Source organism: Mustelus asterias, chromosome 11 (assembly GCF_964213995.1).
Source record: "Mustelus asterias chromosome 11, sMusAst1.hap1.1, whole genome shotgun sequence".
Classification (NCBI taxonomy): domain Eukaryota; kingdom Metazoa; phylum Chordata; class Chondrichthyes; order Carcharhiniformes; family Triakidae; genus Mustelus; species Mustelus asterias.
Window position 1 is genome coordinate 34,169,961 of NC_135811.1, and position 15,887 is coordinate 34,185,847.

The following is a 15,887-nucleotide window of genomic DNA, read 5'->3' on the forward strand; positions in this document are numbered from 1 at the left end:
TGTGGATGCGCCGGGAAATGTAGTTCCGCCGAGGCTGCGGGCTGAAGATGGCGTCAGCGGCCAAGCGGCGGCAGCTGGAGGCGGGAGCGGAGGAGTCGGGGGAGAGCGGGTCGGAGGAAGAGTCCGGGGAGAGCAGCGAGGAGTCCGAATCGGAGCTGGAGCCCCAGCAAGTGAGGGAATAACCGCCACCCGCCGCGAGAGCCCGAGAGAGGCCAGCGCGAGAGAGCCAAGCACGCGGCTGGGGGAGGGGGAGGAGGAGAAGAGCTGGGGGTGGGGAGGGTTGGCAGGGTTTGGGGGGGGGGGGGGGGGGGGTGGGGAGGTTTGGGGGGGGGGGGGGGGGGGTGGGGAGGGTTGGCAGGGTTTGGGGGGGGGGGGGAGGGTTGGCAGGGTTTGGGGGGGGGGGGGGTGGGGAGGGTTGGCAGGGTTTGGGGGGTGGGTGGGGAGGGTTGGCAGGGTTTGGGGGGGGGGGGTGGGGAGGGTTGGCAGGGTTTGGGGGGGGGGGGTGGGGAGGGTTGGCAGGGTTTGGGGGGGGGGTGGGGAGGGTTGGCAGGGTTTGGGGGGGGGGGTGGGGAGGGTTGGCAGGGTTTGGGGGGGGGGGTGGGGAGGGTTGGCAGGGTTTGGGGGGGGGGGTGGGGAGGGTTGGCAGGGTTTGGGGGGGGGGTGGGGAGGGTTGGCAGGGTTTGGGGGGGGGGTGGGGAGGGTTGGCAGGGTTTGGGGGGGGGGGTGGGGAGGGTTGGCAGGGTTTGGGGGGGGGTGGGGAGGGTTGGCAGGGTTTGGGGGGGTGGGGAGGGTTGGCAGAGTTTGGGGGGGTGGGGAGGGTTGGGGGGGGTGGGGAGGGTTGGCAGGGTTTGGGGGGGGTGGGGAGGGTTGGCAGGGTTTGGGGGGGGTGGGGAGGGTTGGCAGGGTTTGGGGGGGGTGGGGAGGGTTTGGGGGGGGTGGGGAGGGTTTGGGGGGGGTGGGGAGGGTTTGGGGGGGGTGGGGAGGGTTTGGGGGGGGTGGGGAGGGTTGGCAGGGTTTGGGGGGGTGGGGAGGGTTGGCAGGGTTTGGGGGGGGTGGGGAGGGTTGGCAGGGTTTGGGGGGGGGTGGGGAGGGTTGGCAGGGTTTGGGGGGGGTGGGGAGGGTTGGCAGGCTTTGGGGGGGGTGGGGAGGGTTGGCAGGGTTTGGGGGGGTGGGGAGGGTTGGCAGGGTTTGGGGGGGGGTGGGGAGGGTTGGCAGGGTTTGGGGGGGGTGGGGAGGGTTGGCAGGGTTTGGGGGGGGGGTGGGGAGGGTTGGCAGGGTTTGGGGGGGGGTGGGGAGGGTTGGCAGGGTTTGGGGGGGGGTGGGGAGGGTTGGCAGGGTTTGGGGGGGGGGTGGGGAGGGTTGGCAGGGTTTGGGGGGGGGTGGGGAGGGTTGGCAGGGTTTGGGGGGGGGTGGGGAGGGTTGGCAGGGTTTGGGGGGGTGGGGAGGGTTGGCAGAGTTTGGGGGGGTGGGGAGGGTTGGCAGGGTTTGGGGGGGGTGGGGAGGGTTGGCAGGGTTTGGGGGGGGTGGGGAGGGTTGGCAGGGTTTGGGGGGGGTGGGGAGGGTTGGCAGGGTTTGGGGGGGGTGGGGAGGGTTGGCAGGGTTTGGGGGGGGTGGGGAGGGTTTGGGGGGGTGGGGAGGGTTTGGGGGGATGGGGAGGGTTTGGGGGGGGTGGGGAGGGTTGGCAGGGTTTGGGGGGGGGTGGGGAGGGTTGGCAGGGTTTGGGGGGGTGGGGAGGGTTGGCAGGGTTTGGGGGGGGGGTGGGGAGGGTTGGCAGGGTTTGGGGGGGGGTGGGGAGGGTTGGCAGGGTTTGGGGGGGGTGGGGAGGGTTGGCAGGCTTTGGGGGGGGTGGGGAGGGTTGGCAGGGTTTGGGGGGGTGGGGAGGGTTGGCAGGGTTTGGGGGGGGTGGGGAGGGTTGGCAGGGTTTGGGGGGGGGTGGGGAGGGTTGGCAGGGTTTGGGGGGGTGGGGAGGGTTGGCAGGGTTTGGGGGGGTGGGGAGGGTTGGCAGGGTTTGGGGGGGGGTGGGGAGGGTTGGCAGGGTTTGGGGAGGGTGGGGAGGGTTGGCAGGGTTTGGAGGGGTGGGGAGGGTTGGCAGGGTTTGGGGGGGGTGAGGAGGGTTGGCAGGGTTTGGGGGGGGGGTTGGGGAGGGTTGGCAGGGTTTGGGGGGGTGGGGAGGGTTGGCAGGGTTTGGGGGGGGTGGGGAGGGTTGGCAGGGTTTGGGGGGGGTGGGGAGGGTTGGCAGGGTTTGGGGGGGTGGGGAGGGTTGGCAGGGTTTGGGGGGGTGGGGAGGGTTGGCAGGGTTTGGGGGGGGGTGGGGAGGGTTGGCAGGGTTTGGGGGGGGTGGGGAGGGTTGGCAGGGTTTGGGGGGTGGGGAGGGTTGGCAGGGTTTGGTGGGGAGGGTTGGCAGGGTTTGGTGGGGAGGGTTGGCAGGGTTTGGGGCGGTGGGGAGGGTTGGCAGGGTTTGGGGGGGTGGGGAGGGTTGGCAGGGTTTGGGGGGGGTGAGGAGGGTTGGCAGGGTTTGGGGGGGGGGTGGGGAGGGTTGGCAGGGTTTGGGGGGGTGGGGAGGGTTGGCAGGGTTTGGGGGGGGTGGGGAGGGTTGGCAGGGTTTGGTGGGGAGGGTTGGCAGGGTTTGGTGGGGAGGGTTGGCAGGGTTTGGGGCGGTGGGGAGGGTTGGCAGGGTTTGGGGGGGTGGGGAGGGTTGGCAGGGTTTGGGGGGGGTGAGGAGGGTTGGCAGGGTTTGGGGGGGGGGTGGGGAGGGTTGGCAGGGTTTGGGGGGGTGGGGAGGGTTGGCAGGGTTTGGGGGGGGTGGGGAGGGTTGGCAGGGTTTGGGGGGGGTGGGGAGGGTTGGCAGGGTTTGGGGGGGTGGGGAGGGTTGGCAGGGTTTGGGGGGGTGGGGAGGGTTGGCAGGGTTTGGGGGGGGTGGGGAGGGTTGGCAGGGTTTGGGGGGGGGGTGGGGAGGGTTGGCAGGGTTTGGGGGGGGTGGGGAGGGTTGGCAGGGTTTGGGGGGTGGGGAGGCTTGGCAGGGTTTGGTGGGGAGGGTTGGCAGGGTTTGGTGGGGAGGGTTGGCAGGGTTTGGGGCGGTGGGGAGGGTTGGCAGGGTTTGGGGGGGTGGGGAGGGTTGGCAGGGTTTGGGGGGTGGGGAGGGTTGGCAGGGTTTGGGGGGGTGGGGAGGGTTGGCAGGGTTTGGGGGGGTGGGGAGGGTTGGCAGGGTTTGGGGGGGTGGGGAGGGTTGGCAGGGTTTGGGGGTGGGGAGGGTTGGCAGGGTTTGGGGGGGTGGGGAGGGTTGGCAGGGTTTGGGGGGGGGTGGGGAGGGTTGGCAGGGTTTGGGGGGGGTGGGGAGGGTTGGCAGGGTTTGGGGGGGGGGTGGGGAGGGTTGGCAGGGTTTGGGGGGGGTGGGGAGGGTTGGCAGGGTTTGGGGGGTGGGGAGGCTTGGCAGGGTTTGGTGGGGAGGGTTGGCAGGGTTTGGTGGGGAGGGTTGGCAGGGTTTGGGGCGGTGGGGAGGGTTGGCAGGGTTTGGGGGGGTGGGGAGGGTTGGCAGGGTTTGGGGGGTGGGGAGGGTTGGCAGGGTTTGGGGGGGTGGGGAGGGTTGGCAGGGTTTGGGGGGGTGGGGAGGGTTGGCAGGGTTTGGGGGGGTGGGGAGGGTTGGCAGGGTTTGGGGGTGGGGATGGTTGGCAGGGTTTGGGGGTGGGGAGGGTTGGCAGGGTTGGGGGGGAGGGTTGGCAGGGTTGGGGGGAGGGTTGGCAGGGTTTGGGGGGGAGGGTTGGCAGGGTTTGGGGGGGAGGGTTGGCAGGGTTTGGGGGGGAGGGTTGGCAGGGTTTGGGGGGGAGGGTTGGCAGGGTTTGGGGGGGAGGGTTGGCAGGGTTTGGGGGGGAGGGTTGGCAGGGTTTGGGGGGGAGGGTTGGCAGGGTTTGGGGGGGAGGGTTGGCAGGGTTTGGGGGGAGTTGGCAGGGTTTGGGGGGAGTTGGCAGCGTTTTGGGGGGGTTGGCAGGGTTTTGGGGGTTGGCAAGGTTTTGGGGGGGTTGGGGGGGTTCGCGGGGTTGGCAGGGTTGGGGGGGTTGGCAGAGTTGAGGGAGGGGTTGGCAGAGTTGGGAGGAGGGGTTGGGGGTGTGTTTGGCAGGGTTGGGAAGGGTGTCACGGTGGCAGGGTTGGGGAGTTGGCAGGGTTGCGGATGGGGCTGGCAGCAGGGTTGGGGGAGGGTGGGTTGGCGGCGTGGTTGAGGGGAGGAGGTGTTGGTGGGGGTGTTGGGGAAGGGAGAAAGTGGCAGGGAGTGTAGGAGATTGGGGGGATGGGCAGAAGGGGCAGGGTTGGGTGGGGTCGACAAGTGGCTGAGTGGGGTTGGGACAGGGAGAAGGCAGAATCGGGGAAGAGAATGAGGGAGGAGGAGCAAGCAAGGCCTGTGAGAGGAAGGGGAGTGGTGGGAAAGTGGATATGAAATGCCTACTAGAAGTTGATGTGCACAAAATAAACAGCATTGCCCTCATCAACCCTATATTACCTCATCATAAAGCTTTCGTCAATTATCCCGCATCCAGGATCCAAGTGAAAGCAGCCTGTTTGATTAGCAGCTGGTTTACCATCTCACTCCCTTCACCATTGGCGCACTATGATGTCCTATATAACTCACCAAGTCTCCTTTAAATCTGCAACATCAATTATCTAGACATCAAGGGCAACAGACCTATAAGTTCCCCTCCATGCCATTGGAAATACATCTCAATTCCTTTACTGGCACTTGGTCAAAATCCTGGAATTTAGCCACTCTTTGGTTCTACCTGTACTACATGGACTGCAGTGGTTTAAGGTGGCATCTTGCCACCACCTTCTGGAGTGCTTCTTTGATGTGCAGTAAAGTGTTATTGACAACAAATGTTTACAATTATTTCTATTCTACAGGAGGTGCAAGTAGATTTTGAAGCACATACCATATCTGACAATGACCACAATGGAATCAAGAGATTGTTGCAACAGGTAACTTGGAAAATGTGAAATTATTTTGATGTGTGGCTAAGCTAACGTATATTTTCAACAGTTCTAATGCTGCCCTCTATTATCTTCTATTTTTGCAGTTATTTCTCAAGGCCAGTGTAAACATCACTGAACTAACTGACATCATTATTCAGCAAAATCATATTGGAAGTGTTATTCGGGTAAGAGAGCTGCTACCAGATTGGTTCCAAAATAAGTTCTTAAATGCTATGACGGTATATCAGAACAGAACTGAGGGAAAGAACAACACGCCTTTCACAAAATATTGCTCTTTTTTAGATGTTCACCTTTTTATATCATTGCAATGGGTTAAACTAGTTGAATTTGACTTTCAGATAAATTTAAACCTTTAGTCCAAATTAAGCTTTGCAGTTTTTATAAAATATCATGATGGTGATCTTGTTACTAAACATGGGCGGTAGTCACATTTATTGTTGAGGAGCCCTTTGGGAACTGCCCATTTCTTTCAAAACTAAATTTATGCAGAGAGCATTCACCCTTGGAGATTTCTTTATAATTGAAAATATTTTTTGGTGTAAAAACAGCTTATTTAGAATCCACATGTAAAACTGGCAAAACGTACCACAGTTACATTATTGATAAAAAAAATTCCCAAGCAAAACGATTGTTCGTCCGCTGTGTAAAAAACCATTGGCATCAATTTTCTACATTCACTGCAGATTATTCTGTTGAATTGCAATGTTTTATACTCTTAAGATGATTTCACCAGTATAAGTGAGATATATTCAAAGATGAAGCAGTTATGAGCAAGTGACATTAGTTTAGTATCACTATCATGACTACTTCAAACACTGGCATCGAAGCTATTATATGTAATATTGTTGCGATGCAGTGATATGACTTTAGTTTGCATAGCAGTTGCTACCATTCAAGAGGCGTTTAATTTTCATGACTGCCTATAGATAAAAAGCATATTCCCTTCCACTTTGCAGTGAAATAAAGCTGCTATTACAGTTTATTGGATTTCATATCACATTAGCTTGTCACCGGCTTTGATAAAGGGTCATCTGGACTCAAAACGTCAGCTCTTTTCTCTCCCTACAGATGCTGCCAGACCTGCTGAGATTTTCCAGCATTTTCTCTTTTGGTTTCAGATTCAAGCATCTGCAGTAATTTGCTTTTATTCCATTGGGTCAGTTGTACAGGATAAAGGTTTGTTGGCAATTTAAAATGGTACATTACAGCAGTCATGGAGGTAGATAAAGGAATAAAACAAAATATTGGAAGTGCAAAGCAGGTTGATGATCTGAAGGAGAAAGATGGATTAATGTTTCAGGTGTAATGCTTTGTCAGAACATATTAACAGCTTTCAATTTACGCTAACAAAATCTCTTTTTCCTGACATTTGTAAGAATGATTTTGGAGTGTGTTGTAAATTAGAGGTATCTTGGAATTGGGGAGAGGACTGCTTTTTTCTTGTGTAAACTTGACTCATTATGCAGTCTGCTATTTGATAACCTGTATATAGTATATATTATTTATAGTACATACATACAGCTATGAGGAGAGATTGAATAAATTGGAATTGTTCCCCCTAGAAAGACGGAGGCTGAGGGGCAACCTGACAGAAGTTTATAAAATTGAGAGGTCTAGATAGAATGAACAGTTGAAAGCTTTTTCCCAGGGCAGAAATAACAATTAAAAGGGGCACAAGTTCAAGATAAGGGGGGAAAGGTTCAGTGGAGATGTGCGGGGGAAGATTTTTACACAGAGGGTGGTGGGGGTCTGGAATGCACTGCCAAGTGAGGTGGTTGAGGCAGTTACGTTAGCCATATTTAAGACTGATCTTGATTGACATATGAACAAACGGGGAATAGAGGGATATAAGCAGTTGGTCCAGATAGGTAAACATGATCGGCGCAGGCTTGGAGGGCCGAAGGGCCTGTTCCTGTGCTGTACTGCTTTTTGAGCTTTGTTATACAGGGCTAACTTCAGGTCTATATGATTTCTGGGAGAAATTTGAATGTCAAGAAAATAACTGAGCTGCAATAGAAGATTGGTTGTATGTCTTTTGACATGTATTCTGGGTATTAAGTAGAAATAAAACTATGTATGACTCGCCTTGGATATAGGTTTCACTGTATAGCATAATTGGATCATTTTATATTTTAAAGCAAGCTGAGATTTTGGATGGAAGCAGTGATGAAGACGATGAAGATGATATATTTGGATTCATCACTGTTTTAAATCTGACAGAAAGAAAGGTAAGTACACCATGCCCTTGCGTTGCTTTTGGGATTGTATTATTAATCTTGCTGTTAATGCATGTGAATGCTAGATTAATTTCTATATTGGCCAATTATTACATGTCTTGTTTGGCTGCTTTGAAAACATCTTAAGGGCTTAAAACATTTAACAATTATTGAAGACCACGACTAAGCTCAACTTTTAGCTTTTTGGAATATAGGGTTTGTGCCAAATTGCTGTAATCAGAATTCTTGGTGCTTTGCCTTGTAAAAAGGCAATGGAACTATTTTGCGAGGTGCTTTGAAGCATTCAAACTACTCTTAAATTTCCCAGGTTATTTTGAAAACAGTAATTGTGCCAAAATGTTAGAGAGTGACAAACATTACATTCCTGTTCAAAAAGGGAAAGTATTAGACAGTAAATTATAGGTCACTTGGTTTCATGTTCATTGTGGGTAAACTTCTGGAATTATTATTTAGGATGGAATTCGTGAATACTTAGACTTGGGTTAATCAGGGATAGTCAACATAGACTTGTGAAAGGTGGGTAATGCTTAACCAAATTAATCAGCTTTTGGGAAAAATGTAGCCTGCAGAACGTGGGAATGTAATTGATTGACGTGTATGCATTCTTCATCTGAGGTAAGTTACAAAAGTAAGATTCTTTTAACAGAAAACTATTAGAATGTGGAATGTTTTACCAAAAGTAGCTATAAAGATATTAGACATTTAAAAAGGAATTGAATGATTATTTGAAAAGACAACCATGAGCATTGGCTCATGGCCAAATAGTACTGAAATTTAGAAATTACAGAATCATAGAGGTTTACAGCATGGAAACAGGCCCTTCGGCCCAACTTATTTGTGCCGCCTTTTTTTTAAACCCCTAAGTTAGTCCCAGTTGCCTGCATTTGGCCCATATCCCTCTATACCCATCGTACCCATGTAACTGTCCAAATGCTTTTTAAAAGACAAAATTGTACCCACCTCTACTACTACCTCTGGCAGCTTATTCCAGACACTCACCACCCCCTGTGTGAAAAAATTGCCCCTCTGGACATTCTTGTATCTCTCCCCTCTCACCTTAAACCTATGCCCTCTAGTTTTAGACTCCCCTACCTTTGGGAAAAGATATTGACTATTTAGCTGATCTATGCCCCTCATTATTTTGTAGACGTCTATAAGATCACCCCTCAGCCTTCTACGCCCCAGAAAAAAAAGTCCCAGTCTATTCAGCCTCTCCTTATAATTCAAACCATCAAGTCCCGGTAGCTTTCTAGTAAATCTTTTCTGTACTCTTTTTCTAGTTTAATAATATCCTTTCTATAATAGGGTGACCAGAACTGTACACAGTATTCCAAGTGTGGCATTACCAAAGTCTTGTACAATTTCAACAAGGCGTCCCAACTCCTGTATTCAATGAACTGACCAATGAAACCAAGCATGCTGAATGCCTTCTTCACCAGTCTGTCCACCTGTGGCTCCACTTTCAATGAGCTATGAACATGTACCCCTAGATCTCTCTGTTCTGTAACTCTCCCCAATGCCATACCATTAACTGAGTAAGTCCTGCCCTGGTTCAATCTACCAAAATGCATCACTTCGCATTTATCTAAATTATCTTATTTATCTAAATTAAATCTATCTAATTTATCTTATTTATCTAAATTAAACTCCAGTTTTTAAAGAGTATCTAAAGACAAGGCTTCAATGTAGATTGGCTGCTGTTAATGTATCAGATGGTTTGATATAAAAAAAGGTCTGAAATATTTGTATTTCCTAATGTCTTTGAGCACCCAGTAATTTAGATTCTTGGTGTGACATTTTTTGATGTCCCATTTATATGACAGTTGCATTTTGATGGGTGCAATTCAATTGCTCCATATTTTGGGTTTTCATTCTGAATCTCGGACACAATGTGTATAGATGCTCTACAAGCAAAAAGACTTAAGCATTGTTAACTAGTCAAGAAGAGCATGAGCAGAAAATGCTGGAAAAACTCAGCAGGTCTGGCAGCTGAGACCTCTGGGGAGAGAAAATAGAGTTAACTTTTCGAGTTCAGAGGACTCTTTATCGGAGAAATGTAATGGATTATATACTGTATAAAAGGGGGTGGAGCACCTGTAGCAGATTAGAAGGTCAGTGACTGGTGGGAGCTAGGAGAGATTGCAACAAAGATGACATGAGACAGGAAATGTTAATGTCAGTAGAAAGTGCTTGTAGTTGCATAAAGGTAAATATAACGTATTAATGGGAGAGTAAAGATCTGCTCAGTGAGAACAAAACTTAAGAACAAGTGACTGATGGGGTGGTGGTGGTTTGCACTGGGACAAAAAATGTGTTGGATATTAACAAAAAAGGTCAAGATGGAGGGCTATAACGTGCCTAATCAAAAGATGAGATGCTGCTTCTCCAGTTTGCATTGGGCTTCATCGGAGCATTGCAGCAGGCTGAGGACGGATATATGGGCTTGAGAGCAAGAGAGTCAAAATGGCAAGTGGTAGGAAGGTTGAGGGTCTTGCTTGTGGACCGAATGAAGGTGTTTTGCAAAATGGTCACCCAATCTGTGTTTAGTCTCACCAAAGACAAGGAGATAGCATTGAGAGCAGCGAATAGAGTAGAACAAATTGAAGAAGTGCAAGTGAAACGTTGCTTTGCCTGAAAGGAGTGTTTGGCGCCTTGAATGATGAGGAACAAAGAGATAAAGGGGCGAGTGTTGCAGCTTCTGCGATTGCCAGGGAGGTGCTGTGGGAAGGGAATGAGGAGTTGAGGTGATGGAGGAATGGTCCAAGGCTGATGTCACCCTGACAATTCTCAATGAAAAGATTAAGAGTAGGTAGGAGGCCAGAGAGTGCAGTCCAGATAGAGGAAGAATACTGGAGGCAGATGAAAGGATCTGTGAAACGGAACTGGGGGGAGGATTGCCCAAAGAAGTGAGCATGGAGACTGAGGTGACGGATGTAGAGTTCAGCATTGCGCCAGGCCTGAAATTCATTTGAGATGAGGACGTAAAGTGATGTGATGAAACAGTCCTTTGAATACAGAAAGTTCAACATCAGAAAGGAGAAGGTCAGAGGGTATAGTGAATACACGGCAAGGGCTGGGATTAATAGAAGAAGGAATGGGGTCAAAAGGATGGAAAAGTGTGGAGGGTCCAAGATGAGTGTTGGTGTCAGTAAGTTGTTGGAGCTTGCATTTCTTAACACCTGTGAGGAAAAGAAAAAGCTTTTTGTTCAGGCTTCAGATGAAATAAGCAGGGCGGCACGGTAGCACAGTGGTTAGCACTGCTGCTTCACAGCTCCAGGGACCTGGGTTCGATTCCCGGCTCGGGTCACTGTCTGTGTGGAGTTTGCACATTCTCCTCATGTCTGCGTGGGTTTCCTCTGGGTGCTCCGGTTTCCTCCCACAGTCCAAAGATGTGCGGGTTAGGTTGATTGGCCATGCTAAAATTGCCCCTTCGTGTCCTGAGATGCGTAGGTTAGAGGGATTAGAGGGTAAATATGTAGGGATAAGGGGGTAGGGCTGGGGTGGGATTGCGGTCGGTGCAGACTCGATGGGCCAAATGGCCTCTTTCTGTACTGTAGGGCTTCTAACACAAATAAGAAATAAAATGAAACTGGAGACGAGGACAGCTGTGAGAGAGGATGATTCGGTCCTCCGGGAGAGAGAGAGAGAGGTCAAGTGTGTACTTATGGCGGCGCATGGCACTGAGAGTGGCTCTCAGAATGTGGTGAGAACAGCAGTCGGAGGAGTGTTGTACGTCCCAGAAATACCTGTAATCCTGGGTGGATTCAACACGAGGGATGGAACTTCAGTTGGAATCCACGTGGAGGTGAGTTGGAGATGGAGAAAGTCGCTGAGGAAGGAAATGTGGCTGTAGAAAGGAGTTTTGGTAAACACCTTGATGAACACCAAGAGGGAAATGGACAGCAATGCCGGTGAAAAGAGACAGACAGAAATCCCATTGGAGAGAAGAACGGTACTTCTTCACGCTAGGCATTCCTGTCATTTAAGTCAAGATGAGGTTGTCTTGGGCAGTCCAAGGTACTACAACAAACTAGTTCAGAAATTATATGCAAAAGCCTAACTAGATTCCTAAGGTCAAGAAATGCACTGCTAAGAAGAAATGATATAAGTGGAGGAATAAATGGATAGACTTGAGGAAAATTGTCAAACAAGGAAGCAAAGGGAAGTAGATTGAGAGTTAAGGATGGACTGGAGAAAGTGATGTGAAGGGATAAGATAGGTGCTCTGAATGCTTAATTTGTTTGAATGATTCTTTGCAGATTCAATAATTTTCCTTTAAAAATCATGAAATAATTCCAGTTTTCCTGTGTAGAAGCATAATCATGAGAAACAAAATTAGAATGCTATGATCTCGAGTCATACAGCATAGGAGCAGGCCCTTCGGCCCCACGTCTATGCTGACCATCAAATACCAATTATTGACCAGCACTTGGTCCATACCCTACTATGCTGTGGCAATTTAAGCTCATCCAGATGTTTCTTAAATGTTGGCAGAATACCTGCCTTTAAGTATTGGCCCACTAATCGACACCAAAATATTTAACGATAACGGGTGGAAACATTTTTAGTACTTAATTAGAAGCGGTTCTAAAACCGTTAAAGGCATTATCATCGTTAAAAGCACATCTGATCAAATTGGCCAAGTTCACTTAAATTGTGGCCCAGCACTTATGATTTGACATGCACATTCTCCAAGTTAACATTTACTGTATGTTCTGCAGGGGGTGGGTTTTCCTTGTGCACCATGCCTCCGAAAAGAGTGAACTTAAATTAATAGAAAGCAGAAATACATAATATAAAGGTTTCTTTACTATTAATTTTCCATTGTTTTCAAAATAATCATGCTGTTTCTTTCATGTAACACTTACAATAAACTTTTCAAGCTATTGAATAATGAAGTCTGCTTAGCTTTTGTAACATTTTCAGTAACGTGAATGATATGTTTGCAAGCTTATCTGAAAATTATGCACCATTTCACTACTTTTTGTACAGTTTGTGAATTGTTTTAAAATACAGGAACAGTATAAATGACAATATAGTTGACTGACTTTTTGTGATCTCCAGGGAATGGAGTCTGTTGAACAGATTAAGGAATTGGTTCTGAGCCAATGCACGACTCATCATCAGAGTGCAGTTGAGCAACTGGACAAAATACTAAATGACAACAGCAAGCCAGTGAGCTTCCTCATCAGCGAGCGCTTCATTAATGTGCCACCGCAGATCTCTCTGCCCTTGCACAAACAACTCCAGTAAGGACCCCATGCTGAGCTATTGTGTTGCCATAAAAGACATGTTTGTGAACAATTCCAGGATTTTTGGGGGGGGGGTGGGATTTGGTGGAAACATGTTAAGTTTCTGATCTAGTGACATAAATTAGTACAGTACAACTGCAGTTCCTCTTAAATGAGATGAGCCCTTCATTAATAGAGACAATGTATTGATTCAAGTTTGGAGCAGATTGTGAAAGAAGTAAATTATTGTTCAGAACATATTGTGGTAATTGTACTTGCTGGCTGGTATATAATATGCATTCCATAGCAAGTGTTAAGTGGATAAGATGAGTAAAAGGCATGCATATTAGACATCCTAAATCCGCTCTAAACTCCTAGGCTGCTAAATCCAAATGTGGACCAGCAATGTATTGTTTGTTGATGTATAGAGATAAGGTTTCACTTTGTAATTTTAAACTTCAAAGTAGTTGTACAAATATTTTAGTGGTCTTGGTACCTCAACGATTTTCATCTACCCCACATATTTGCCTAAGGTACATATTTCCAACAGGTGGGACAGTTGCCTGACTTCCGACTTTCCAACTCAGTTTTACAGGCAACGCAAACAGTTTATCAACTTATCCAGACTGAAAGTACCAATCCTAGTGGAGTAATGGGGAGAGGTACTATTTTGTTTTAATTTTTCAGGTGGAAGCATGCAACTCCCACCCCCAATTCAAATTTGACATACTGAGACGGGAGAACAGATCTGGCAGGTTACCACGGGACATGCATAAGGCACTGACAGCAGAATTACATGGTATCACAGTTTGTGACCTTGTGCTGCACTCCTAAATCTTCCATTCACCTACGTGCTGGTAAATGAATTCTAGTTCAACGGGGAAAGGAAAGAGGCATGCTAACTGCTGCACCCGACACTGTTTATATAATGAAGAAAGCATAAATTCACAGCGACCTGCATCTTAAAGACACAAAGCTGTTGAGTAGTTCCATTACCAGCAGTTCAGAAAACAAAGCTCTGATAAACTCGGGGGTGGGGGGGGGGGGGTCATGGAAAAGTGAAAAATAATGCAAGAATGAAAAAAAAGGAATGCAAGAGATTGTAGGATTTATGGTGTGGTATGCTGGACAGATAAGAGGCAGATGTAGTTCAGTGTCAACAAATGTGATGTGGACTTAGGGGATTATATGATCAGTGACTAGATTTTTAATGGAGTAGGAGACCAGAGAAATCTATGGGTGTAGTTATGTCGGTGTTTTAAAGTAGGACTGCCTGTAGGATAGGGTCTTTTTTTAAAGAAGTAAAAGAGATGTATAAGGTTCGGTGGATGTTTCTCCCAGTCAGAATTGGAGAAAATCTTTTTGAGATCCGGCTGGTGGAATTTTTGTCTTCTAGAGGATTGCTTTTGGGGTTGGAGTGAGGTGTGCTGTGCTTTATATAGAAATTACATACAACAGTATGGGACAGATTTAACAGACCAAACATACTTTTATTTGTCTTTTTTTTGTGAGATTGCGAGAAATAAAATAAATTCATTACAGCTAGAGTTTTGAGGTTAAGATGTGCTCTGAGCTGGCACTGACAAAACGGAGGTTTGTTGTTTTGCAGCACCAAGTGTCATTGTCTTGAGCTCAGAAATACAAAAGAATGGGATAGTGCCTGATCCAATTGACAAATATTTCTTATGCAAACCTGCATTTATGAAAAATGCTTCCCTTTCTCCCTCGCCTCTCCCTCACATTGAGCAGCAGTTGGCCATTTAGTCCCTGGACGAGATCATGGCTGATTTGTGACCTAATTCAATATACAGCTGTTAGATGTATACTAACCAAAAGCATTACCAAACTACAATTCAAGATTAACATTTTATCTAATATCAGTTGTCGTTTGCAGAAGAGTTCCAAACTTTTGCAACCCTTTGTGTGTAGATATTTCCTCATTTCTGGTCTGGATGGCCTGGCTCTTATTTTTAGACTATCCCCTGTTCTCCCACCAGTGGAACTGGTTTTTCTTCATCCACCCTATATGTTCCCTTCAATGTCTTGAAAATTATGATCAAATCATACCTTAATATTCTAAATTTGAGGGAATATAGCTCTAGTTTGTGTAGTCTGTCCTCGTAATTAAAGTCATGCCTTAAAAATCAGGCATGTATGCTGAACTCCATCCAAGGCTAATATATCTTTCCTAAGGTGTGGTGCCCAGAATTGCCTGAAGTACTCCAGGTGTGGTCTAATCAGGACTTTTGGATAGTTGAAGCATGACTTGTACCCACTTGCATTCTGGTCCTCTAGATACAGGGCTACATGCCAAAGAGCTTTTTAAATAGTCTGTCCTTCACAATAGTTTGTGCATCTAGGCACAGTCCCTAAATCTCTTTGGACTTCCAACATCCCAAAAGCCTTTTAGTTAATGATACTGCAGCCTAGTGGACTAAGACCATGATGAAAATTTAATGTTATGTAGAATGTTAAAATGACAGTTTATTTGAAAGATAAAACTAATGCCTTGTTAAAGGAATTGCATTTTAGTTTGTTATGCGCCTGTCTCATGAAACCTTTCCTATTTTTGCAATTTTGAATATACTTAGGGCTGAATTGAAGGATGCGCACAGAACCAATAAACCTTGTGGCAAGAGTCATTATTACCTTATGATCAGCAAGACCTATATGGAAGTGGGAAAGAAAAACAAGACACAGCAAAAAGGCAAGAAGGAAGAAGAATTAATGTTTGCAAATGCAGAAGATGAGTTCTTTCATGAGGTGAGTTAATGTTTCGAGTCGATATGACCCTTCTTCAGAACTGGAGATGGGTCATTATGGACTCAATGTTACACGTGTCTCTCTGTCCGCAGATGCTGCCAGACCTGCTGAGTTCATCCAGCAGTTTGTTTTTATTTCAGATTTCCAGCATCCGCAATATTTTGCTTTCATCAAAATCCTTTAATTGCATGGCTGTTTATGTTTTTAAGAAATCTTCATGTAGAGAAATAAATGGCCATGTGTCCATTCCTGTTTAAATGTAAAAATGCATTATTTTGTTTTATTGAATGTTTTATTTAAATTTGACTTTCCAGTTCTAATTATCTACCTTTTTTTTTCTAGCAATCTGTTCTGACATTCAGCTACTCGGTGCAGGAAGAGAGCGACAGCTGCCTGTCTGGACGCTGGTCTTTTGATGACATTCCTATGAAACCTCTTCGCACAGTTATGCTAATTCCCACTGACCGCATAAATACAATTATGGGCAAACTCAAAGAATACCTAACAATATAGCCAACTGCAACTATAGAAATCATTCACTCGAGCCAAATAAATTCGACTATAAAGTTTAAAATTGTAAATATTGTGCAGTTATTTTATCCTGTTAATTTGATATTTTTAATGACAAATGAAATTTTATGAATGGATAAATAAAATGAATTCCTTGTGATATTTT

General features: G+C 48.0%; 1 protein-coding gene across 1 annotated transcript; it reads left to right on the top strand.

Annotated features, from left to right (window-relative positions):
- Positions 1-36: 36 nt before the first annotated feature.
- Positions 37-15,881, top strand: bccip (BRCA2 and CDKN1A interacting protein). The gene is made up of 7 exons (XM_078223430.1): positions 37-170; positions 4,891-4,965; positions 5,064-5,144; positions 7,119-7,208; positions 12,282-12,466; positions 15,040-15,211; positions 15,554-15,881. Exons 1-7 carry the CDS (start codon positions 48-50, stop codon positions 15,722-15,724), a joined length of 897 nt encoding a protein of 298 aa, XP_078079556.1. The 5' UTR covers positions 37-47; the 3' UTR covers positions 15,725-15,881.
- Positions 15,882-15,887: the final 6 nt, after the last annotated feature.

Coding starts and splice junctions, on each gene's coding strand:
- bccip (XM_078223430.1), top strand. CDS start 48: ATGGCGTCAGCGGCCAAGCGGCGGCAGCTGGAGGCGGGAGCGGAGGAG. Junction 12,467..15,039: donor CCCTTGCACAAACAACTCCA/GTAAGGACCCCA, acceptor GAATATACTTAG/GGCTGAATTGAAGGATGCGC. Junction 15,212..15,553: donor AAGATGAGTTCTTTCATGAG/GTGAGTTAATGT, acceptor TTTTTTTTCTAG/CAATCTGTTCTGACATTCAG.